General features: G+C 36.3%; 1 protein-coding gene across 6 annotated transcripts; it reads right to left on the bottom strand.

Annotated features, from left to right (window-relative positions):
• Nucleotides 1–347: 347 nt before the first annotated feature.
• LOC131042284 (pentatricopeptide repeat-containing protein At1g09410, mitochondrial) lies at nt 348–11,046 on the bottom strand. Of its 6 annotated transcripts, XM_057975624.2 has the most exons (5): nt 7,906–11,046; nt 7,604–7,716; nt 6,918–7,188; nt 3,634–3,749; nt 348–708 (listed from the first exon to the last, which is right to left on the bottom strand). In XM_057975624.2, exon 1 carries the CDS (start codon nt 10,919–10,921, stop codon nt 8,300–8,302), a length of 2,622 nt encoding a protein of 873 aa, XP_057831607.2. In that variant the 5' UTR covers nt 10,922–11,046; the 3' UTR covers nt 348–708; nt 3,634–3,749; nt 6,918–7,188; nt 7,604–7,716; nt 7,906–8,299. The 6 variants fall into 6 exon arrangements, with proteins under 6 accessions (XP_057831607.2, XP_057831605.2, XP_057831609.2 ...); XM_057975622.2 differs by having other exon boundaries at nt 3,634–7,188; XM_057975626.2 differs by lacking the exon at nt 6,918–7,188.
• Nucleotides 11,047–25,814: the final 14,768 nt, after the last annotated feature.

Below are 25,814 nucleotides of genomic sequence, written 5' to 3'. Positions count from 1 at the left end.
GGCTGGAATCTTACCCCAAACTGAAACAAATATTATTGAATGCATAATTTTGCTATTTTCTTAAAAAGAGTATTTACTTATATTTTGACTCATAAAGCTTTGTTTCAATGGAAAACCTTCCAAAAGGTTGAAGCTAATACCATGTGACAGAATGCAAATCTAAATAAGATCTAGAAAATAATTCTACTCTATGCAAAAGTTCATAAAATTTGTAAAAAAAATTAGTTACACAAACAAACAAACTATGCAATTATAAAACCCAATTATCAAATAAAAACCTAATTATAGGTTATGTAAGGCCATTAAAGTCCATTCTCATATAGGTTACATACCTATCATCAGCTTCTAATACATATAACGAAAAATAGCAATCATATTTTTTTTAGAAACAATGTTGTTGGGCATTGAAAAGTGATGTGAAGTTCACAAAATCATATCACTGAGAGAAATGTGTTGAGTTCTTGTGCCAATGCAGATTTTGGACAAAGAAAATCAAAAAAATCATGGAAGTAGACTGCATGGCAAATGACTGGTGTAGACCATATCCTTAACATGAATTTGTTGTAACTTATATTGTGTGGATGAGATATGAAGTTCCTTGTATTTTAACTTTGACCTCCATTCCTGAACTCACTTGCACTTTTACACATCTCATACGCTTGCGATTCCCCCACTGTAATACCAAATCTGGAAGTCCCAAAAGTTCACCTGTATGATTTGTATATAATCCAAAAGACTGATAGTTAGTCACAATAAAATTAAAGTAAATCAATTTTAAAATGTATGTTTCTATCAATAATGAAAATTAATGAACTATTAGGCATCAGATTAACACCACATAGTTGGTTTGTAACAAATCTGTTGTTAGTAAATCTCTTCCTGACAACATCTGATAAGAGTAGGAATAATATTGTTGTTAATTGGAATTAGCCGGAATCTCCAACACATATTAGGCTAAATCTTATATCTCATGCTCAGATTAAATATGTGGATGTATAGTATATATCATTTTGCTAGAAGGATGGTTGATGCAAACAAAGTTGACACTTACGTAAATATAGTTTTTTTTTTTTATCAAGTTAATGAATAATAATACGATTTTATGGTGCATGGATGTAATGGGTTCAAAATACTTTCGTTCATGAAGATAAATTTATTGGTTATATACCACACGCTTTGTTACATTAAATAAGAAATTGTGAGAGTGTTGGAACCAAAGTGTGTTATTCATCTATATAGATTTATTGAATAGAGTTTATCTGTAAATTGATATAATATTATTGATTGTTATTGTAGTAAGTTGAGTATGAGTTATGGATGTTTGGTATCGTATGGGGGCTCGTCTTAGTCTACTATTACTATCTTTCAAATCACAAGTCGTTTGGAGGAGAACTCACAATCACATAATTGTAGTTATGCCAATATAAGTGTATGATAGTGCATGTGCATTTGCAACACTATGTAGTACATGCAATGATAACCAAGAGCATGGTGACGTGGAAGATGCCTAGAAGTGACACAAGTAGTTACAGTTCATTAGGAGTTCGAATTTGCAATTGCAAGCCATTGACAATGTTTCATTGTACTGCAAGATGATGACTACATGGTTCATGTATAGCAAGTCAAAATGACAAAATCCTTTGACCAAGTGTGAGTGACAATGGCTTATTATGGGTGTTGATTAATCATTTGGAGAATTCATATTACATGTAATGTGTGGAATGTTGATGTCATGTAATATTTATGAAATGGTTGTGTGACTATTTGTATTCTATATAGCAATATAGTTTTGTGGCTATAACTATTTGTATTTATAGATGTATGAAGGTTGATGTAAACTAAATCTGATTGTATAAGAAGAGTATGTTGTAAAACAATACATTAAAACTCTATAAAGAGACATATTGTATTGAAACTTTGTATTTTAAATAATATAATTGTGATAGTATGACAATAGTGAGCTTTTTCCTATAATGGTTTCCCATATAAATGTAATGTCTCTTGTGGGTTGCATGTTGTTTTTGTGCTTCCTTTAATATTGTTAAATATGTTGTAAGACTATTATAACTTTCTTTGATCACATCTATCCTAGTCTATTGGACTACTATAATAGGGGTCAAAATCAAACGCCGAAACATGTAACTTAGAAGATTTCAAAGCTCTCATCTAGATAAGTTTGTCTTCCTCTCTAGTTGGTGTATCAATGAATGCATTAGAATATGGCATTTTAAACTTGTCTCCTAGGGCCACCTTAATAGAATATAGAATACAACCACACAAGTACACCTCCTATTATTAGATGGCAAGTTGAAAATATAAAATGAAAGGAGATAACCCATAAAGAATACAACTACACAAGTGCATCTCCTATTACTTGACGATGCAAGAAACCCCCATAAAATTACATGATGACACTTCATAGTTAGTGCATTTACAAGTTTGTTTATAGTTTCACAGTAGTTCACAATTCCCAAAAATGACAAAATGTTGAAGTATAGGCTTATTATAGAATTAAAAGTAAAGAAACACACCACTATAAAGTACACACTTTCAGAAATATGAGACTTAAAAAAGAATCTATAAATACAAGTCATAGCATCTTAAAGTTCTCAAAATGAAAGTTCTACAAGAGAATGTTTGAAAATATTAATTTAAAAAAGCTAGGGCATTAAGTGTAGAAAAGTAGGTTACCACTATGTTTGATGAAAAAATACGAAGGCTGAAACAAATTAACCTTGTTTGGAGTTCATACAACTAAGTTATGGCTAATGATAATCTAGGTACAAATATAGTACAAACTATTGATCTAAGTTAGGTACAAATATAGTACAAACTATTAATCTTTAGTGCTTATAAATTTATCAACATATATGAAAATAAAAATAACATAGAAAAAAAATGTAATACCATAAAAAAATCAATATATGTGGAGAAAACCTTTCTAGATAAAAAATCCTCATTGCTAAGGAGAGTATAGGCATGTATTAATCACAAATGTAGAGTACATAAACACAACTTTCCACTTTAGTCCACTAACGTTCCAATAGTAAAACAATATAACCTATAAAACAATCTTACAAACTATTATCCCATGCATCCAATATATAGCCAAATGTAATCCAAGAAACCATAAAAAAATTTCAACACAAAAGAGCAAGTAGTAAACATGCAATAAACACCTCATGACATGTGTTTTGGAGTTACAAGCATCTTTCTAGAGTCTTCAAGACTCTTCTTATGAATTGGCCATCCAACTTTACTAGAGGAAAAGAGATAGCCCATTCGAGGACAAAATTAAAACTCCCTGGGCAAGTCCAAAAACAATAACAAACTTCTTAAACATCATCATAGATGTTTTCTAACACCTCTTACAACACTATTTATAATCATAGATTTCTATCCGCTTCATGTCAAGTGTCCAATGATGCGTTACAACAATTCTCCCACATTATGTGTCTTACATGCATATTAAATCACTCGGAGAATCATGATTAGTTATAAACACCTCTAACATTATGTGGATGTTCAACTTGGCCCTCTCCACGATCTTTGAGGATGTGCACACAATTAATCAACTATTAGACAAATTAAATGAAATAAATTAGTCCTAGGATTGCAAGGTGAACAACATACCTATATAGTGTTTCTCTATGCTCGTTGACTTAGTGAACTTGTAATATTTTCCAAAATAACCACCTTTTGAACCATGAGTTGTCCACCCTCTACCATTTCGGAAACAAAATGATACTCTGCACATCAACATGTTTAGTATAGGCTTCATGCATAGGGTTCTTAATCAAACACATTGCACTCTAACTACCACATCCAATACTCACACTTTTACAAGTACAACTAATATTTGAGCATAGTCTCTATAACCACATTGCCTCTTTGCAAGCATGTGTGGCAACCATATACTTTATTTTGTAGTTAACATAACAACTATATAGATTGTCTCTTACTCATCCAATTATCTCCACCAAATAAAGTGAACAAATAGCCACTTGTAAACCTCCTACTATCTAGATCTCCAACCTAATCAAGATTAGTAGACCCCTATAAATCAAGTACCTTGCCTATATCAATGGTACACATTGTGTTCAACTTGTACACACTATGAAGTGAAAAGTGGAAAGTGTGCTCATGTGCAAGAATGTATGTTGTTGACATCTAAAGTTATTGAAGTTATGTTTAAGTTGGTAGTGCTACCTAACTTCGGTTATGATAATGCTTGAGTGGCAAATTGGCGAAAGAAGACTACTGTTTTGGGACATTTAAGGATGGGTAACAAAACCCAAATGCTTGGAGAAATAGATCAGATTTAAAGACTTATCCTCTCCAACTATTCTAACTCAAATGAAAAACAGTATTCTATTCATGAATAGATTATTTGGATCATCAAATAGAGAACATGCGGATCTAGTGTACACTATTCGTGAGAATCATAGAGATTTGAAAAGCAAACAATTAAGAAAAATCATCTCCTTTCAATAGGCCAAGCAAATTGTTTATTCTAATGTAAAAATGGAGGTAATTTTCCACATGATTTCCCACCTCATTGATTGTGTATCTTTTATATTAAATTTAATCAAAATCTATTATTTCCATCAAAGTCCCAAGTCAAGGATCCTTATCGTGTCCATTGTGCTAAACATTTTGATTACCAAACATAAATTTTTGATTAAATAATTTCTTGTGTATGAAAATTGTCTTGTGAAGACATGATGAATTGTATCATAGGAATACTTGGTACTTTGGCATCCCCTCACCAACTTCCTTATAATGTTCCAAAATGATTAGTTGTACTTAGATCTGTGAGCAAATTTTTGTTGGTTTGTCAGGCATGTTGAGAGAGAGCCTTGGAATTTTTCCAAAACTACACGTTATCCTTTGAGAATACAACATTCACGTTTCCACAAAATTGAGGTACAATTAAATGAAATCTGATGTTGTAATTTCCACAAAAGTCAAATACTCAAGTGTCATCCTAAGGGGAATGTAATTAGGCATTTAATACCTTTGTGGTCTGAACCAATTTGGAATATAAACATGAAGACTTAATCGATTCCTTGTATTACAAAGATGCACAAGATACAAAAAGTTAATTGCTAGACTCAAGGCAGGCTGGTTTGATTGGAGAGGATCACCCTATTAGATCTACTATGCGCACAACTATAAGTTACAACAACACAAATTTAGTAGGGAAGTATATCAGGAGTAGTAGCAGTGACAAAATATGAAAGAGCTTTTAACAGCCATCATGTTTGTCGTTTAAGTGGGGAGAGGGCTCCATGAAAAGAACAATGTCTCAAATGTATACTTTCAAACCTAAAAGATCTTACTTTGATGTTCTAGAGGATCCAATTGTGTCACCTTCATATTTTCCTCCCACTACCATTAAAACATGGTGGCTCAACTTCTTGGTCATAGAAGCACCAATAGATCCTATGACATAAGTACAGTTGGATGTGAATATCTTGGGTGGGGTAATAGATAAGTCATCCTCTACTCCTCAAATTTCACCTTTCTTCTTTGTTTTCCAAGTTTTTCTTGGATGAATATTCCAACTAATATGCAAGCATTCATCATTATTTCAAGTTTCTCAAATCCATTGAACATAAAAAGAGCTAATTGTTAGGAAATGATGTGTTGTACAACTTGCATAATGTTATAATTTAATTCAATATTATTTGTGGGGCATCAAGGGGATTTAGGGATGTGTGTATCACATGGGGTTAACATTCTTGGGGTCACTTAATGTATTCTATATAACATTATGATAAATATTTAATATGGGTTTGCGCATTGGGAAAGATATTTAATATTGGGAAAACTAAGTACTAAAAAGTAAATGAGGGGTGAATAGTTTTGTAAGCTCATGGTATTAGTCTCATGGTTTTATGTAATACCACTTGGTGGTTTTGTGCAAGCTTATGTCTACAAAAGCTAGCACACGTGTTTTTGTCTAAGGTTGGCTATTTTGGCTAAGAGGTTAGTCTATGTGAGCAACTCTTGTAGATTGCACTTGTGAGGATTTGAAGCATGGATCTGATGTGGAATTGCATGCTTGTTCACTTGGAGTGCATGTAGACAGCTTCTTGTTTTAAAGATATTCATGGAGACTCTACATATGTATTACAATAATTTCATTGCTGAATAATACACGAGTAATGGATGCTATTAGAGGTTGGGATTTTCCCTGAGGGTTTTCTCAAGGTATATCTTGTGTCACCTTTATTGGTATGTTGTCTATTCTTTTGCATAAAAATTCCAAATACTTGTTTACATAGATGTCTGTCTTTGGATTATGTGAAAATTGTCATAGATGGTTGCAAATTTCCAAACACTAATGCCTACTTGTATAAAGGTTCAGTTAAAAAATCAAAAGATACATAATTTGTTGTAACTTATCCAAACCCTAATTCAACTTGAAATGACCATAAATATCATTATTTTCCTTAAACGAGTGGCATTCACTTCATATTTTATTGTCATCAGGTTACTTTCAGACGACCTTGCAGCCCACTTCAAGACATGACGTGCTTCCTTTTGTTATGTTATGCTCATGATAGCAGTCTATTTATTTGAATCATCCAGGTCACCTAGTAACCCTAACCTTATCTCACTATACAATTACATTATAATAGAAATTGTAATTTTCTTTCTGCATCTACAAGTTTAGGTAATATTATCTTTGGATAAAAGTTTCAAATGCATTGAAAAAGGAGAAGAGATAAAAAAACACATGAAAAGGCAATATTGAAATCAAAACCTTCACAAACCCAAACAGAGTCGGAATACATATAGAATTCCATCAAAGTACTACCATACAGCAATTCCATTAGCAATAACAATGAAATATCAACTAGCCCATAAAAACTTTCATAGTGAACAAGACTAGAGCTAGAAGTGAATACTTATCATATCAATTCCATTAGCTTGTCTTGTGGCCCTGTGGGTATCTTGAGGGTGCTCTCTTCAGTTTCTTCATCAGTAAGGTTGTCCATTTTTACTGGTCAGCAGGCAGCAATTGGTTTGATTACATGGTCTGACTGTATAGTGTCCCCAAAGTGTGGGTGTTCATGGTGGATCTGTGCGCAAATTCTTGCTGATGGGGATTGTTTGCTTTTTAGTATGACACAACTGCAAGCCAAAGTGACTGAATTCTCTCAAACCCTATGAAACCACCTGGCAAACAATAATCAACTGTTGATCACCACAAACCACCGATACACTGTTATTGTCCAGCAGCAATACTAAATAAAGACCCTGGAGACTGTTATATCACATGATTGACCTCCCATGGAGGTGGTTTTATTTCAACTTAAAGCAGACAAGATCCAAATCTAAGAGAAAGGGTCAGTGTGGTCAAATTGGGATAAATGACCCACATTCAAACCAGGGGGGCATGTTAAAGGCCAAGTGGGTCAACCCTAAATTATATGTAAACAGTGGATTCCCCCCTCCCGATGTTGAAGGAAAACAAACAAAGATTTTCAAACTCAAATAAAAATAAATTAAAAAATGTGAGTGCAAAGAATGTTGAAGAGACGCTCTACTCATTATATTCAAGCATCAGATTGATTGTAAGCTCTTAACTTACGTTTCCTGCTGGTTAAGTAGCTTTCTATTCTCCTTCAATAATTCTTGTCCTTTCACGTTCCTGGTTCTCCTGCCTCCTTGTGGAGCATTTCACTCCAGAGCTGTACAAGATTACTGAAAAGGTTTCAATGTCACAACTCCTCCGTGATATTATAACACAGACCTTCAAGAAAAGCCATATCGGTATCTAGGAAGTGATTACTAAACAATATAATTTCAACAGTCAACAGCATGGTCTAGCTCTGTAAACAGTTATAAAAATGGCTTTTAAGAAATTAAAAATAAATCCATATTCCCTCTTACCAGTCTAAATTAGACAGATTGCAATTTGCTATACTCCAAGGCTGGGCTTATTGCTTGCTTCACTTGGCATCACCAATAATCTGCAAAAGACCGTTGTCCATGTTTGAAATAGTGGAATTGCTTTGCATCTCCCTCAACAATTTTATCTTGCAACAATCTTTGAGATGAAGTTGGTTGTAAGGTAGCAGTCAAAATATATTCAAAGGAACTGTAATACATGTTCACGCAAATGTAATTGCCAACTTCTCCATATCGTAAAAGAGATAATTATTTCTCTTCCACATCATTCAATACAGATCTTAAATCTGGAATATACTCTGCTGCCTTCATCTCCCATGACAATTTCTCCAATTTTGCATAGAATTTCTGTGTTTGCAGATATAATCCGTACCATTTAAAGGATATCAATCCAGCTAGAACCAGGTATCTTTTTTAGTGATCCATCTTTCATTGATTCCCTTACCTTTTGAACATCACTCCACCTGCCCAGTTCTGCATAGATGTTTGACAGAATAACATAAGGTGCAGAATACTCCGGGTCCAGCCCGGAAAGGATTGTTGCCACAAATTCTGCTAGCCATATACTCTTATGTGATCTACAAGAACTAAGCAAACACATCCACATAACCACATCAGGTTTTATTGGCATTTTTATGATAAAATTTAGGGTTTCCTCAAGAAACCCAGCACGACCAAGAAGGTCAACAATGCATACATAATGATTCTTTATAGGAATAATACAGTAAGAGTCGCCCATGGAACTGAAGTATTTACAGCCCTCATCCACTAGGCCTGCATGGCTGCATGCAAATAAAACACAAACAAAACTTATATGGTTGGGGTTGGTTCCAGAGTGCTTCATCAGTTCAAAGAGTTCGAGCGCATCCTTCCCACTGCCATGCATTGCATATCCTGCAATCATTGCAGTCCAGGAGACCTCATTTCGATGATGCATTTTATCAAACAATCTATGTGCCTTGTGTAAACTTCCACATTTTGCATACATGTCTATTAGGGCAGTCACAACTACAACATCTGACCAATATCTACATTCAATTATTCTTTGATGGATCTCCATACCCTGTTTCACCAAACCCTTTTTACTACACACCGGGAGGATGCTAGCGAATGTTGCCCAGTTTGGCTTCATACCTGCTAACCGCATTTGCTTAAATAACTCTAAGGCCATTCCAACCTGCCCAGCTTGTGCATATCCTGCAATCATTGCAGTCCATGACACTACATTCGGTTGAGGCATTCCTTTGAAAAGCCTTATAGCTTTGTCAAGAAAGTCATTTCGTGCATACCCAGAAATGATTGCATTCCACGAGTCTGTATTTTGTTGAGGAATTTTATCAAAAATTTTATGTGCCTTATATAAGTTTCCACATTTTGCATACATGTCTATCAAGGAAGTTGCAACTACATCATGTAATGAAAAACCACTTTCAATTATTCTTTGATGTATCTCCAAACCCCAATCCAAAGCTCCGACTTTCGCACTTGCTGGGAGAATGCTGGCAAAGGTTGCCGAGTTAGGCTTTATGCCTGCCAACTGCATTTGCTTAAAAATCTGCAAGGCCTTTTCAACAAATCCATTTTGTGCATATCCCACTATCATTGCAGTCCATGAGACCACATTCCGTTGAGGCATTTCATTGAAAAGCCTTAACGCCTCATCAAGAACACCATTTTGTATATATCCAGATATCATCACATTCCATGAGATCACATCCCTTTGAGGCATTTCTTGAAAAACCCTTAATGCTTCGTCAAGAACACCATTTTGTACATATCCAACGATCATCTCATTCCACGAGACCACATTTCGTTGAGGCATTTCATTGAAAAGTCTTAAAGCTTCCTCAAAATCATCATTTTGGACATATCCAGAAATGAGTGAATTCCACGAGTCCACATCTCGTGTACGCATTACATCAAACAATTGGCGAGCCTTCTCTATGCTTCCACATTTTGCATACATGTCTATAAGCACATTTGAAACAATAACATCCGACAAAAATCCCGTTTTGACTATTCTCTGATGGTTCTCCATACCCTGTTTAAAAGCTCCCATTTTGGCACACGCTGGAACAATGCTGGCAAAGGTTATAGAGTCCGGCTTTACACCTGCTAATTGCATTTGCTTAAAAACATCCATGGCCTTTTCAAGAAACCCATGTTGCGAGTAACCCGCAATCATTGCATTCCATGAGATCACATTTCTACTAGGCATTAGGCTCAAAAGCCTTAAAGCCTCGTGGACAACACCATTTTGTGCATATCCCGCAATCATCACAGTCCATGAGAAGGCATCTCGTCGCTCCATTTTGTCAAACAATTCACGCCCCTTTTGTATGCTTCCGCATTTTGCATACATGTTTATCAGGGTGTTTGCAACCACAACATCTGACAAAAATTCTCCTTCGATTATTCTTTGATGAATCTCGATACCCTTTTCCAAAGCTCCCATTTGGGCAAACGCAGAGACAATGCTGGCAAAAGTGAATTGATCAGGTTGGACACCTGTTAATTGCATTTGCTTAAATAGTGCCAACGCCTCTTGAGGATTTCCATGCCTTACGTAAGCTGCAATTATCATATTCCATGAGAAGATGTCTGGATCTTTCATGTTATCAAAAACTTTGCGGGCATCGTCCAAACTTCCGGATCGGCTATATAAATTTATAAGTTTGTTTCTTAAAAATGTCGGTGTCACTCCTGTATATCCGCTACTTCTGACGAAAAAGTGAGTTGACTTATCCTCTAGAGGGCTACTCCCGGCAATGCAGGTCTGCAATATTTTAAGATATGGAGAAACGTCTATACGAGGGTTCTGCATAGTAAGCAGAATGTTTGCAGCCTCCTTCAACCAACCTTCTGTACAGAGTTCTCCGATGTTGGCAATGGATGACGACATTGCATGATTGAAACCTGGGGATCGCCTGTTGCTGCTTATTCTCCCATAATAAAACGTCATCTTCTTCTTCTTCCTCAAACCTGGTATTGCAATCATTTATTTGTTTCCATCAATCAGCACTTCTACTTCTCTTAGCAGATGTAATCTAGGCGGCTCCTTCTCCATTTTCCGGGTTGAACTCAACTTCACGGCTTTGGTTATATAGACTGCATTTGAGGACATTCAAGAAATGGATTCTTTTATAATTCATCATATTGGGTTGGGTGGGTTTCTCCATTTTAATATGGGTTTATAGTAATATGGGATTATCTTGTATTCTTTGGAGGTATCTAGTTGTGTCACAAACGAAATGAAACTTAATTCAAATCTTTTTTTTTTGTGCCTTTCATCTATGTGTGTTTATAAAAGAACAAATTTGAATCATTTGAAGGGTCCAAAAATTGTTATCTAATAGTTAGCACTCTACCAATATTTCTTACAAAAGAATTCGTTTTAACCATTTGTTTATCCATCTAGTTTCCACATAATCTAGCATCCTTTAAGATTTGACGTTCTTTTCCCATTGCATACAAAGATTGAGACACATTTAGTTGAAAAAAGGAAAGGGATTCATAAGATTAACAAACCATACCAAAATTTGTTCTATGGCTGCAACTCATATTGCTTTGAACATGAATGTTATAATTTAGTTGATGTATTGCTATTGTTGTTGTAATAGATTAAAAATTCTCTTATGATCTTTTGGATGTAACTAAATTGATACTTGCTAAAAATCCAAGAAGAAGTGTAATATATATTGTACGAAGAAAGTATTTTTTGACAAACTTGCACCCTTCCTGCAATGGTAAGGTACTGCTTATTCCATTTCCATAACTTTTTATCAATTTTACTTTTAACCCACTCCCACATAACTTTCAGGTTGGGCTCTACTGCAAAGGGTAAGCCAAGATATCTGATCAAATGGTTAGGCCCTTCCTAGCTGAAAGAGTATTTATTGAACTAGATTGGAGGATGCTCATCCCATCCTAGAAGAGTGGATTTAGCCATTGAGAACTTACTACCAGAAGCTTCACAGAACAACTCTAACTTAGACAAAAGTGCCATTAGAGTCTCTTCTTTCAACTTAGTTAGAATTGCAGTATCATTTGTAAATTGGAAATTAGAAAGAGTGCAACCATTGGGCAGTGTGATGCCATCCACACCCGGGGAGGTGGAGTGGTCTCTAAAGAGGTAGTAGAGAGCATCATCAACAATAATGTAGAGGGCAGGTGCAAGGGGGCATCCTTGCCTTATTGATCTTGAGAGACAAAACTTGCCATATTTTACTCCATTGATTTCTACACATGCTTTAGCATCTGTAATTAGTACACTAACTAGTCTATAGTAGTTCTCTGGAAATCCAAGGCATTCCAACATCATATTGATAAACCCCCATTTCATTCTATCATATGCTTTCTCAAAATCCAAAAGTAACATGATTGCCTCTTGTCCTAAGTCCTTAGCCCATCTGAATGCCTCCCAACAAGTGAGGAGATTTTCTAGAATGTATCTACCCTTTACAAATCTTGTCTGAGTAGGAGAAATAATCTTAGGAATAATTCTCTCTAACCTTTGTGCAAGTATCTTGGCAAGGATTTTATAAGAGACATTTAATAGGGAAATAGGCTTCCAGTTTTTGATCAATGTCTTTTCCCCTTCTTTAGGAATAATCTTTATTATCCCTGTGTTTATATATTTTCCCAGTGAGCCATTTAGCTCAACTTCTCTATAGACTTGTAGTAGATCCTCTGCTATCCAGTGTTGACATCTCTTGCAAAACTCAATTGGAATACCATCAATTCTTGGGGCCTTACCATTGCTAAGGGATGATATTGCCTTATTTATCTCATCTATAGATATTCTTGATTTAGTATGGTGGCATCTTCTTCAGAGACTTTCCTTGAGATAACAGATTTGAGTTGCCTCCTTGTCATGTCCTTATGTTGTCCAAAGTCTTTGCTAGTGAAAATATTTTGATAAAATTTAGCAAAAGACTCCAAAATGTCTACCTGATTAGAAATAACCTTACCGTCATCACAAATAGTACTAATGTTAACCCTGGCCTCTTTTGTCACCATGCTCCATCCATTGTATGTGGGCACTAGTTTTGGCCCCTTGTATCTTATCATTCTGAATCTTTCTCAAGGAATTATTGGCCTTAGACATCTTCTCACAGGCTTCCTCATTATAGGGATCATCTTGTAGAATACTTTCGGAGTTTTGCAACATAATGTGGGCTTACAATTCTTCTCTTCTAAGATCTTTGGCAATTTTCTTGCCCAGAGTTCGAAACAATACTTTCCATCTTGCAACCTTCTGGTTCTATGCTTTTATGACCCCCCTCTCTCTCAGAGTTAAGTTATTGAATTGTCTAATGATTAAAGCTGCCCACATCACCTCTTACTTATCTAACAGGCTAGTGTTTAGTGCAAACCCCACTTTGTAAGTGTTTTTGGTACACTTCATATTATTCTGAAAAATAACAGCCTGGATGGGATGATGGTCAAATAACATATAGGGGGAGACTTTGTACTGAATTCCATTATCATTCTTGCTTATATAGAAAGAGTCTTTATTGAAATAGACTCTATCTAATCTAGAGTAGATTCTTTTATTGCCCTTTTGAAAATTGCACCAAGTATACCAAATGCCTTGGTAATCTCTTTTACATCTAGTTAGGGGGTCCATCAGTCTAAGCTTACTAGTCATTCTATTCCAAAAGAATTTTTCTTCCCCTTTCCACTCAAACTTGGAACCTCTTGTTTTATCTCTAGAGTTTTCCACCATATTAAAATCACGTCCCATTATCCATGGGATGTTCTCCATTTTATACAACCATTTCCATAGTTCAATCCTCTGTCTGTAATCATTAGGATCATGCAATGAATAGATGCCAAATATTGAGTCATCAAATTTCAAGACCACCCACACTACCCTATTGCATTGAGAGTGCCCCCATCTAATGACAAATTCAACCCACTTTCTACTAAGTAGAATAGCAAGACCTTCTTTTCCTTTCAAATGATTGGTAGTGAAGTGGCTGACATCTTTCCAAATGTATTTCATATTAATATCAAGCCAAAAACCAACTGCTTTGATTTCTTGTAATAGAAGAATATCAATATTCCTGTAAAGTCTCGAAAAATCTTTTGACCACATATTTCCTATCTGGGGTTTCCAACCCTCGAACATTCCAAGAAGCAATGTTTACTTCCATAATATGTTTAAGCTCTACATCTCCATTGGAGCTCGAAAGCTGTCAAATCATTTGGGGATATTGCCACCAAAGATTACTTTAGTGGCGAATATTCGCCAATGGCGAATTTTTCACATCGAAGACCTAGGAAATGGAAAATATTTTGTACCAACTGGAGGTGGTCATGTCACCAAAACATTATCAATTTCCATCAAATTCACGGCTCGATCGCCATATGTTTTATGTAATTAAATGTTTCTATGCGAGGATTTCACCAATACAATATACGGTGGACACGGTAAATTTAATTTTTTCGCCTACACTCTCCAAGGTTGCCTTAATAGACAACCATAATTTGCCTATAGGCATGTGAATATTTGTTAGCCAGGAGGACTCAATTTGCTCAGCATTTTGCTGATGCGTGTCTCCATTCACCCCAACTTACACCAACTTGTAGCGTCCTAAAATTGCGACACTTGCAATTTCGACTGCATTTGGGTCTTCACGATGGTGACGCAACACTGAACCTGAATGGAGACCCCGAAACTTGTTCATGACATCAAAAACTGCATTTTTCAGCACCCTGGCCTGATCCTCCTTGCACCATGTTGTCCCTGGAGGTGGGACCATGGCGCCCAGCGCCCTGGTCCCTGGCCCTATTTTTGGGCCCGATCTCTTTTGGGTCTCGGGTCTTTATGTTTGCAAATTGGAAAATAATCTTCCCAGGTTGGCCTAAGGTCGGAAAAATCAGTCTATCAACCCTAATTGGCAAGTATATAAACTACATTTCCTCTCCCATTTTGGTAGATGGAAAAAAGGCGGAAACGATATTCAAGCGACATTCAAACATTCAAGCATTCAAGCATTCCTTCAAGCAATTGATCATTCTAAGTCTCCATTCAAGGCTAGGTGTTGCATTCAAGACAAGGATTCAACCATTGAAGAGGAGATCACTTACAACACATAACACATAACATACATTACACCTTCGCATGTAAGAATACAAACATTCTTACAACAAGGTATCAGTACTTGTTTACATTACAAACATTTACATTTACAACATTCTCATTTCTTGGTTAATTCCAAAACCGGGGTTTGACCTAAGGGCAAACCCCTAATCCCTAACCCCCCAATCGTCCTCGCTTTTCTGTGTGTAGGTTGCAGGTACGCGGCTGTAATTGAAGATCTGGAATCCTTGTGCAAAGACGAATAGATCCCCCTTCGTTTCGCGGATTTTTCGGAGGACCGTGTGCACGCCGGGCGCCATCGTCCCGTCAACTTTCACCCGAATTTGCAGAACAACATCATCTCGACATTTTACTGCTAATTCCAGGTCCGCAGCTTCATCCTATATTCCTATCTCCGTTTATAAGCGAATCTTTCTTGCTTCTACATACATTCCTAGTTCAATCTTCTATCTACACTCTTTACAAAAGAGGGTATCCTTGATGTCACAACCCTTGAAACTCATTTAGAATCTAGTCCTGCATTGTGTGGGATTGGATCTTGTGGGTTTCAACCCCTCTTTTGAATGTAAAGTCCCTCCTAAGTGAAAACCGTCAATCCTAGTGACCCCCTTTCTCCTTGGAGTGGGGGAGAACACCTAGGGTTCGATTTTCCGCTTTACATTTTGGTGAACCCGACGTGAACATTCTAATTCTGATTATTCATGGTTAGATCTGAGAAATTTGCTTCCTTAATTACATTTTCATGTTTGATCTTTTGCAAATTTTAGAGGTTAATTGCATAAAAAACCCTAAAATTTTCTGTTTAGTAATTGAGCTTGTGAAATGTTTAATTGTTAATGCTTGTTTCAGACCTACCCTTCTACTGCAAATTATCAAATCATATATGTGCTTTAATTTTGAAAATTAAGTGGTTAAGTGTCAAAACCCTAATTTTTAAAACCCTCTTGATTCAGCCTTTGACTGATGATTTCACTGATCAAAACACTTCCAAATCAGCTGTAACTTTGGATTCCGCAACAAAATCATAATATCTCTCATCCCTGAAAATTTGGAAAAAAGTTGCGAGGACCGTGTGCACCCTGAGCGCCATCGTCCCCGACATTTTCTCCGAAATTTCGGGAGTTAGATCTTACTGTATTTTTCTGCTAAAATCCAGAATTTTGGCTGATTCCATCAATTCTAACACTTTCAAAATTAAAGTCAAAGTTGGTCTAGCGATTGCTTGGTTTAAGGCTTCTAATCATTCAAAAATTGTTGAAACTAAAATTCATGTCAAAATTGTGTTTCTTACTGTCCTAAATCTGAAAAGTGTGTTGGCATTCATACGAAATTTCAGTGCTTTATTCAAATTTTTGCAGTTTGTGACTTTTGAAATTAAATGTTTAATTGCAACAACCTTGATTTCCACTTTCAAAATTGAAAATTGAGTCAATTTTTAATTTTCAAAACCTGCATTGCTTTTAATATTCCCTCTAAAATCATAAAATTCAAAATTTCAGTTTCCCTCTCTTTTTCAAAATTCAAATTTTGCATTTTTTCGACAATCTTGGTAGGGTTCAATTTTGAGATTGCAACTTTAATTTGGCCTATCTACAGATCATAAAATCACTCAATTTTTTCAGATTATCTCTAAAATCATCATAACTTTCATCCCTGAAAATTTTGAAAAAAGTTGCGAGGACCGTGTGCACTCCGTTCGCCACGGTCCCAGACATTTTTTCCGAAATTTCGGGAGATTGTCCTGATTGTATTTAACAGCTTAAATCTAGGAGATTGGCTGATTTTACTGAAATTTGCTACCTCTAAAATTCAAAATTTTCTCTCTCTCTTTAGTGCATGATTTTTACAACAATAAGCCCTACTTACACTATTCCCGTTAGACGAAGCCTTAGAATTAAGTCTTTCCAAGGTTTAATTACTGAGGAGATGGAACCTAATTTGAATGGCCTTTTTAACGAGGACATGTGTAATTCCTCTAATCCTCCTAATGATGAAGAAGCTCTCCATGAGGTTTCTGAAGAACAACTTTCGAAATTGGATAACCAATTTGATGATTTTCGACAATGGATGTCTCAAGAATACCCTGATAGTCAAGCTCTTCCTTTAATTGAGGGTCTAAAACGTATGCTTCAAAATGATAAGAATGGAATTGATATTTTGCGTAGTATTGCACACATTGTGGATTCAAATGTGATGCCTATGAAGAGTTGTGCCGAAACTTTGGGTTATACACAACCTCCTACTCAAGACAATCATTCTATTCCTTTGACAACTTCTATTGCTAGTATACCTACTTTCACATCAAACATAATGACTACTTCAATACAGGACATTCCTCCTATGATCACCAGTCATGGGGGCAATCCTTCTTCTTCAATCAACCCTCTGCCTTCATTTAATTCGACTTCTTCATTCATTCCTTCAATAAGTGTTCCTATTATATCTCCACAAATGAACCTGGCGCAAGGGGGCAATTCATTTAACCATTCCATTCCTCCTTGTAGTGTTCCTCCTTTCCAATCATCTCCTATGACTAACTATCATAGTGTCCCGCCACCTTACTCTCTACCTTCTTTCAATAACATAACACCTCCATCACAATCTAACTCTTCGACTGAAGCGACCATTAACAATCTTGCACAAACTGTCTCTTCTTTACAACAACAAATTGCCTCTATGAATCAATTTAAGTTTAGTGTGCCCACATTTGATGTTGCGAGCCCACTTTCTCTTGACATTGTTCGAGCTATTCCCCCTAAACATGTTGAAATTCCGCATTTGGAGCTTTATAATGGTAAGGGTGATCCTCTAACACATGTTAAGACTTTTCAAACAATATGTACTAATTTTGCTTATGACCAAAGGTTGCTTGCAAAACTGTTTACTAGAACATTAAGAGACAAAGCCCTACAATGGTATTGCTCGTTGCCTTCCTATTCTATTACTTCTTTCGAACAACTTGCAAATGCTTTCATTCAACAATTTCAAAACAATATAAGTCCTAAAGTTACTTTGATTGATTTAATGCATTGTAAACAAGGTGTTAAAGAAAAAGTGACCGATTTCATTGGTAGATATAAGCATTTGTATGCTCAAATTTCTTTTCCAGTGCCTGACAATGATATTCAAAGAATCTTTATTTCTAATTTACAAAAAGATATTAGAGAAAAACTTCTGTTTTCTGAGTTTACTTCTTTCCAACAGTTGTGTGCAATGCTTCACAATTATCAACTGACTGTGAGTCAAATGGAACAAGCAAATCCTATGGCTCCGAGTGATAAGGGTGATAGTAGTCAACAACCATTTGGGAAGTTTAAACCGAACAGAGAGTCCATTAAATTCAATGAAAACATCATCAACAATGTGAATGCAACATCAGATGTGCCTCCTATTTCTAAGTTTTTCAGGAAAGAAAGAAAGTTTACTCCTTTGAATGAATCATTGCATAGTATTATGAATAAGTTATTGGAACAAAATGTGCTTACTCTTCCTCCTATAAGGCAAATAGATCTTGCAAAGATTGATTCACCCTATTTTGATAACAAATCTTTTTGTCAATTTCATCGTCAACCTGGGCATGATATTGAAAAATGTTTTGCTTTAAAGGGTAAAATTCAAGATTTGATTGATAATAATACTATCTCTGTTTCTGGTGTGAATGATAAAGGTAATACATCTGTAGCTCCTCCTAACCAAAATCTCAAGATTTTTACTGATCCGTTACCTTCTCATACCTCTAATGCGATTGATACTAATGATTCCTCTGTCTCACCTGATGATCTTGTGTCTATGACTCCGAATGTGATTAACTTTGTAGAGCAGCAGAAAATCCCTAAAGAACCTTCCATCACCTTTGATTCTAGTGAAACTATCAGGGCACCTGATGGTCCTTTATATATAGTTGCAAAAGTCAAGAATACACCTTGCCGTGGAGTGCTTATTGATCCTTCTTGTATGGTTAATGTCATTACTGAAGAATTCCTTTTTACTTTGCAATTGAATCAAGTGATCTATGATGAAACAAATGTGGTTGTGAAATTATTTGATACATTTTCTTCTCCTGCAATTGGTTCTATTACATTACCTATTGAGGTCCATAACAAAGCCCTTGATGTGAGCTTTGCTATTATTCCATCGTCCGAACAATTTCGTGTGAAGCTAGGCTATCCTTGGCTATCTTCCATGAAAGCTATTGCTTCTCCTATTCACAAGTGTTTGAAATTTCCCCACAATGGTGAAGTTGTTACTGTCAATCATAGTCTCTTTAAACCAGCTGACAGAACTTCTAGCGTTCCTATTGATTACTTTTGGCCTAAACAATTCCAATCTCTTCCACCGCAAAGTGATCATCTTTTCAAATCTTATCAAAAGTGGAAAAAAGATATGATCCTATCTCTAAGTGAACCTAGAACACCCAAACTTGATATTCCTATCATTCTTGAGAAGGAAGTTCTTCCTTTGAAAGATAAAACTAATGTCTTTCCTCAAGAAGATTCCCAACCCATCCCTTTGGATGTGACTATGTCTATGTCTAATAAACTTTCCAAAAGTATACCTATACCTCCTCGTCATGATGGACTTGGTCTCCTTCCTAAACCAAATATTCTTCCTTTATATGGAGCAGTTCCTCCTCCTTCTTTTTATAGAGAGAAGAGACCTTCCTCTTCTCCTATTATCCAACCTAAGAGACCACAACCTAAACACCCAAGTGATAAGGATGAGAACATTCCTCCTCCTCAATCTTCTCAACTTCCTACTAAGACTAGACGAAATCGTTCTGCACGTGAACGCTGACGAAAGCGTCGTCTTAGAGCTCAAGCAACTGCTTCTCAAACTTTGCAATCCCCAAAAACACCTTCAACAAGCATTATTCCATTTTCTCCTCAACCAGAAATTGAGCCAAAATCTCCTAAACATAAGATGCATGATGGTCTTGATCCTGTGCGAGTTAAAGATCCTATTTTTATAAATCTTGATGATGATATAGATGAAAATGTTATTCATGATGAAAATGTTACTTCTTTTCATTTTGATAGTGAATATGAATTTGTTGATGTTGATAACCATTTATCTAACGAATTTTCTAAATCACTTATCATAGCTCCTAGACAAGAACAACGTGGCTTGGGACATGAACATAGCCCTTGTTTGGACCTTGTGATAGATCCATCTGCTGTGTTGGATGTTCCTCCTCTAGCGTGTTCCCTGCCTTCCCGAAACATTGATCAGCAAGATCGGGGGGTAGATGACGTGCTAAACTAGTTTCATTAGCATAGCAGATTCTTTCCTCCTCTCTTTTGTTACTTCTTCTATGTGTTATTCTCATTCTTCTATTTGTTGTCCTTAGTGTTGTCTACTTGAGGACGATGCAAAGCATTGAGATCTCTTTTGGTCTCTCTCATGTTGACTCACAAGACACATGTGTTCCCTTCTTCTAGGTGACCTTCCTTGATTGGGGAATGAAGAACAATTATGCATACATGCATATGATATACATGAATTATCATACAACATACTAACCCCAAGGAAAGCGAAGTCACCTCGTGATTCGTGTTTTGTGTCTATTATCCTTGGGTTTATCTCACACTTGGGGGCTAAATCTTTGTGATAACGTGCTCCTTTCCTTCTCATTTCCTATATGTATCACTACCTTAAAGCAATCACCCCCGATGAGGCATGTGCGATCGCTTTAACGTAGGGGGGCATACACCCTGTTCATATCTCTTCAAGATACTTGAAAATTTCTTGACAAATTTAGCTTTGCCTTGAAAATTTTTGATATCTTTCTTGCATGACTCATAGTGAGGGAACCTTACTACTGACAGTCATGGTTCTCCCTCGTGATCTTCCCTTTTACTTTGTCAATCGAAGTCGTAAGATCCTTAGTCCACTGGGGGCTTGGTATATCTTGCCTTCTTGACGTGGTGAAAGTTTTTCAATGTTGTTTCCTTGCACTTTACCGGAAGTATTGGCGTACGCTTATACTCCTGCTAAAGTGGGGGCTAAATGTAGCGTCCTAAAATTGCGACACTTGCAATTTCGACTGCATTTGGGTCTTCACGATGGCGACGCAACACTGAACCTGAATGGAGACCCCGAAACTTGTTCATGACATCAAAAACTGCATTTTTCAGCACCCTGGCCTGATCCTCCTTGCACCCTGTTGTCCCTGGAGGTGGGACCATGGCGCCCAACGCCCTGGTCCCTGGCCCTATTTTTGGGCCCGGTCTCTTTTGGGTCTCGGGTCTTTATGTTTGCAAATTGGAAAATAATCTTCCTAGGTTGGCCTAAGGTCAGAAAAATCAGTCTATCAACCCTAATTGGCAAGTATATAAACTACATTTCCTCTCCCATTTTGGTAGATGGAAAAAAGGCGGAAACGATATTCAAGCGACATTCAAACATTCAAGCATTCAAGCATTCCTTCAAGCAATTGATCATTCTAAGTCTCCATTCAAGGCTAAGTGTTGCATTCAAGACAAGGATTCAACCATTGAAGAGGAGATCACATACCACATACAACATACAACATACAACAACATTTACACCTTCGCATGTAAGAATACAAACATTCTTACAACAAGGTATCAGTACTTGTTTACATTACAAACATTTACATTTACAACATTCTCATTTCTTGGTTAATTCCAAAACTGGGGTTTGACCTAAGGGCAAACCCCTAATCCCTAACCCCCCAATCGTCCTCGCTTTTCTGTGTGTAGGTTGCAGGTACGCGGCTGTAATCGAAGATCTGGAATCCTTGTGCAGAGATGAACAGATCCCCCTTCGTTTCGTGGATTTTTCGGAGGACCGTGTGCACGTCGGGCACCATCGTCCCATCAAATTTTGCCCGAATTTGCAGAATAGCATCATCTCGACATTTTACTGCTAATTCCAGGTCCACAGCTTCATCCTATATTCCTATCTCCATTTATAAGTGAATCTTTCTTGCTTCTACATACATTCCTAGTTCAATCTTCTATCTACATTCTTTACAAAAGAGGGTATCCTTGATGTCACAACCCTTGAAACTCATTTAGAATCCAATCCTGCATTGTGTGGGATTGGATCTTGTGGGTTTCAACCCCTCTTTTGAATGTAAAGACCCTCCTAAGTGAAAACCGTCAATCCTAGTGACCCCCTTTCTCCTTGGAGTGGGGGAGAACACCTAGGGTTCGATTTTCCGCTTTACACAACTATATTGTATTTGCCAATTATTTGGATGACCCATAATCACCTCGAAAATAACATGTAGTGTTATAGTTACGCGGGATTCGCCAAATATTTGTATACCATATAAAATTCCGGCGGAATTCACCCTATAAGGATTGGTATAAATACATGCAAAGATCATATCTATCTCAACACAATCTGGTGGGTTCTAGGTTCTGAATTCTAATAAATAACAAAGTTTCAAACCAAGGAAAATCATTGTTGTTGACTGCATTGGCAACTGCTAGTGACCTAAAGGTGACGATCATATTTTTGAAGTGTTATAATATTATTCTAAATTTCTCTATATTTGTTTGCACTATTGAGTTCATTTTTATTCAATGGCAACCCGTCAGTGGCAAGTGGTCAGCCGGGACATTCAGACCTCAGACATCTAGATTGTAGGTTGTAGGGCCAATGGAACATATATTATACTTTATAGTCTATTATTGCTTCTTCAACAAATTGATATTTTTTTGGCAGCCTTTATTTTGTTGGAGATGTCAAACAGGAAGAAGGGTAGGAAACCTAAATGTGGGGAAGGCCATGAGAGGCCAACAAAAAGTAGAACGTTGTCTTCGTAAGTTTTGTCTTTGGAAAAGATTGTGGTAAAAATCAGGAAGGTATATCATCACAAGTACAAGTACAAAATTCACAACCTACACCGCATGTTGAAGATGGCGATGAACTTGATATCTCGGATCAGGATGATCTTGAAGAATATTATCTAGTAGATGCCCAAGTTAGCTGAAATGATATAATTGACTTGGGTGATAATGCCATTGATGATAATGCATGTAAGGGGAAAAGAAAAGCTAGATCAAAAAAGGATGAACCACAATCAAAAAAGGATCAAGAGTGGGATATTTTAGTGAGGAATTTTCAAATTAATTGGGCATCAAAGTATCCATTCATTGAACCAGTGGAGAATCCAATTGAAGGCGAGCCTCCAATAGAATGCAGGTGTAAGATTCGCACTTGGAAACATAACAAGGAAATTAGGTTGCAGCTAAAATTTGACACCATAGAAAAGCATATGGGTAAAGTTTATGAAAAATAAATGATAGACGGAGTTGAAAAATCAATGATAAGATAGAAAACAAAGGAGGAATCTAAGCATGTGAGGAATGTCAAAGAGTATTATTTTCATGAGAAAATACAGACGAGGCCTGTTGAAGTTAAAGGTTCTATTGAAGCTAGTTTTGGAAAAGCAATGCAAATAGAACAATTGGGAAAAGTTGTTCAGTTAAGCGTTGTTTTTTATATTTTGAGCAGAGGGTACGCTATGACAGATTTCCCATCAATTAGTGGTTTATTACACTTTTTGAAAGTTCCTAACTATCCTAATAGACACTGGTCAGTAAACAGTGGATGGGAATGGGCAAGTTGTCTTGCTGAGGTTGAAAAAGAAGATGCAAAGGAAAAAATAAGAGAGTCAAACTTTATTGCATTTTCTTTAGACTAAGTTACGGCAATAGACAATACTTCATGGGTATGCATGGATGTTTATACTATACAAAATCATGCCCGCCAACCTCATCTACTATCTGTTTCTAAAATGAAGGAGAGTGTGACAACGAAAAATTTATTTCAACTAGTAAAGAGAACTTTAATTGAATATGGAGGTATGGATGACATGACGGTTGCCAAAAAATTGGTGTGTGTTGGAGCAGATGGAGCTTCAGTAATGGAAGGTCACAGGAACGGTCTTTGTACAAAGATTGTAACTTTATTTGCACTGCACATTACTTCAATTCACTGCATGGCTCAAAGAATGAATCTAGCTTTTGGAATTGTGAGCAAGTATGCTTTGGTAAAAAAAATTAAAATTTTAATCAGAGAGCTCTACTCACACTTTTGTAGAAGTCCCAAGTGATTTATGGAATTTCAACACTTTGCTAATGGAATAACTGATGGGAACAAGCTTCTCAAGGATAATGATACTAGATGGATCTCTTTGGATGGTCCAGCACATCATTTTTTTTAGAATATCCATCCTTGATTGGACTATTTCACACAACTCGTGATGAATTAGAGCAACCAAAATTTTCTGACCTTCTTTGGAGGTTAAGTAATCTAGAGACACTCTTAACTTTAGCATCTCTTCTGCCCATGCTAGAGGAAATGAGGAATATTATGAAGGCTACCTAAAAAAGAGCTCTGTATATTGCAGAATATGCTACGCTGCGTAAGATGACATGCATGACCCTCGACAATATTTGTCGAAATCAACCAACACTATCTGATGAATTTTTTTTTAAGTGGCGGACAATCACAAATTTGAACAATCCTGATAAATTTTTTACAAATCGGTGCAAACGGGGAGGTATGTGCCAATGTACGGGGAGTTGAGATACCAATGCACTTGTATGCCATGGTCGACCCCAAGGAACCAGTAAAGCGCACCAGAAAGCAACTAGCAAGATTTACAAGGGAAGATTTCAACAAGATTGTTGAGACTGTAACTACTTCTGTGAAGAAAATTGCCTATGATCTTTCCTCACAAATTAGAAGCAGATTCCCTCCTGACAACCCACTCGAAGCCATGTCTATTGTGTTTCCTCAATATTGGAGCCTCAATAATGCAGCTGATTTTTGAAGTAAGCTATTGACTTTGATAAAACAATTTTGTATATCCAGAGAATTGAATGGAGTAACTATAAATGGAATATTAGAGGAAACTCATCTTCGAGAGCAATCATCTCATTTTGCATACATTATAAGAGAACAATATGACACAATGGAGAACCCTCACGAAGAGGGATCAATAACAAGACTTTGGAAATATATAGCTGAGAACACAATGTTGTGTGATTCAATGCCATAATATTTGAAGCTTGCTGATTTATGTCTTACCATGATATTGGGTTCGGTGGAAGATGAGAGAGTTTTTAGTGCTTTGGGGTTCCTAAAATCAAAGCTAAGAAACAAACTAGACAAAAATTTGGAAAATTGCTTGAGGCTCTATACATCTAGGTATGATGTCCACACTTTTCCTTACGATAGGGCACTACAAATCTGGAGGTCCAAATATGAAAGAAGAGATTTAGGCAACACTTCAAACCAAAGTGTCAGTGGGACTATTGACTCATGTACTGGACCTACTGGTAGCATTGAGATGCAGTTCAACGAAGGTATGCATACTCAGAGTGAATAAACCACATACAAGAATCAAGAAAGCTCTGAATTTGATGACGATGAATGGCAACTACAAGAGATTGGTATTTATTAATCTTATTACTGTATCTAATCATTCATATTACAAAAGCATATTATTAAGGTTGATAACTTGATGATATTTTATGAGTTTGTTAACTTTTTGCAATTAGAATTTAATATTGATTTGTAATTGTATTTTTCAACTTTCTATTTCCAGATTTAAAATAGCATAATAAAAGACCATAATGTGTTTATTGATACATATATGTTTATTTAGACATGTTCGAGAACTTAGATTTTCATAATTCTTTCAAAATATAGCCATATGATACAATTCATTCAATAGTAATACACCAATCTGTGTGATTCTTCATACAAAAGTCAATACAAAGTTTCAAAACCCTTTGCAAAT

Source organism: Cryptomeria japonica, chromosome 3 (genome assembly GCF_030272615.1).
Source record: "Cryptomeria japonica chromosome 3, Sugi_1.0, whole genome shotgun sequence".
NCBI classification, from domain to species: Eukaryota; Viridiplantae; Streptophyta; class Pinopsida; order Cupressales; family Cupressaceae; genus Cryptomeria; species Cryptomeria japonica.
This window is presented reverse-complemented; position numbering and strand designations above follow the sequence as displayed.

Bases quoted from the DNA above. Each gene is read 5' to 3' on its own strand.
- LOC131042284 (XM_057975622.2), bottom strand. From the start codon at position 10,921: ATGATTGCAATACCAGGTTTGAGGAAGAAGAAGAAGATGACGTTTTAT.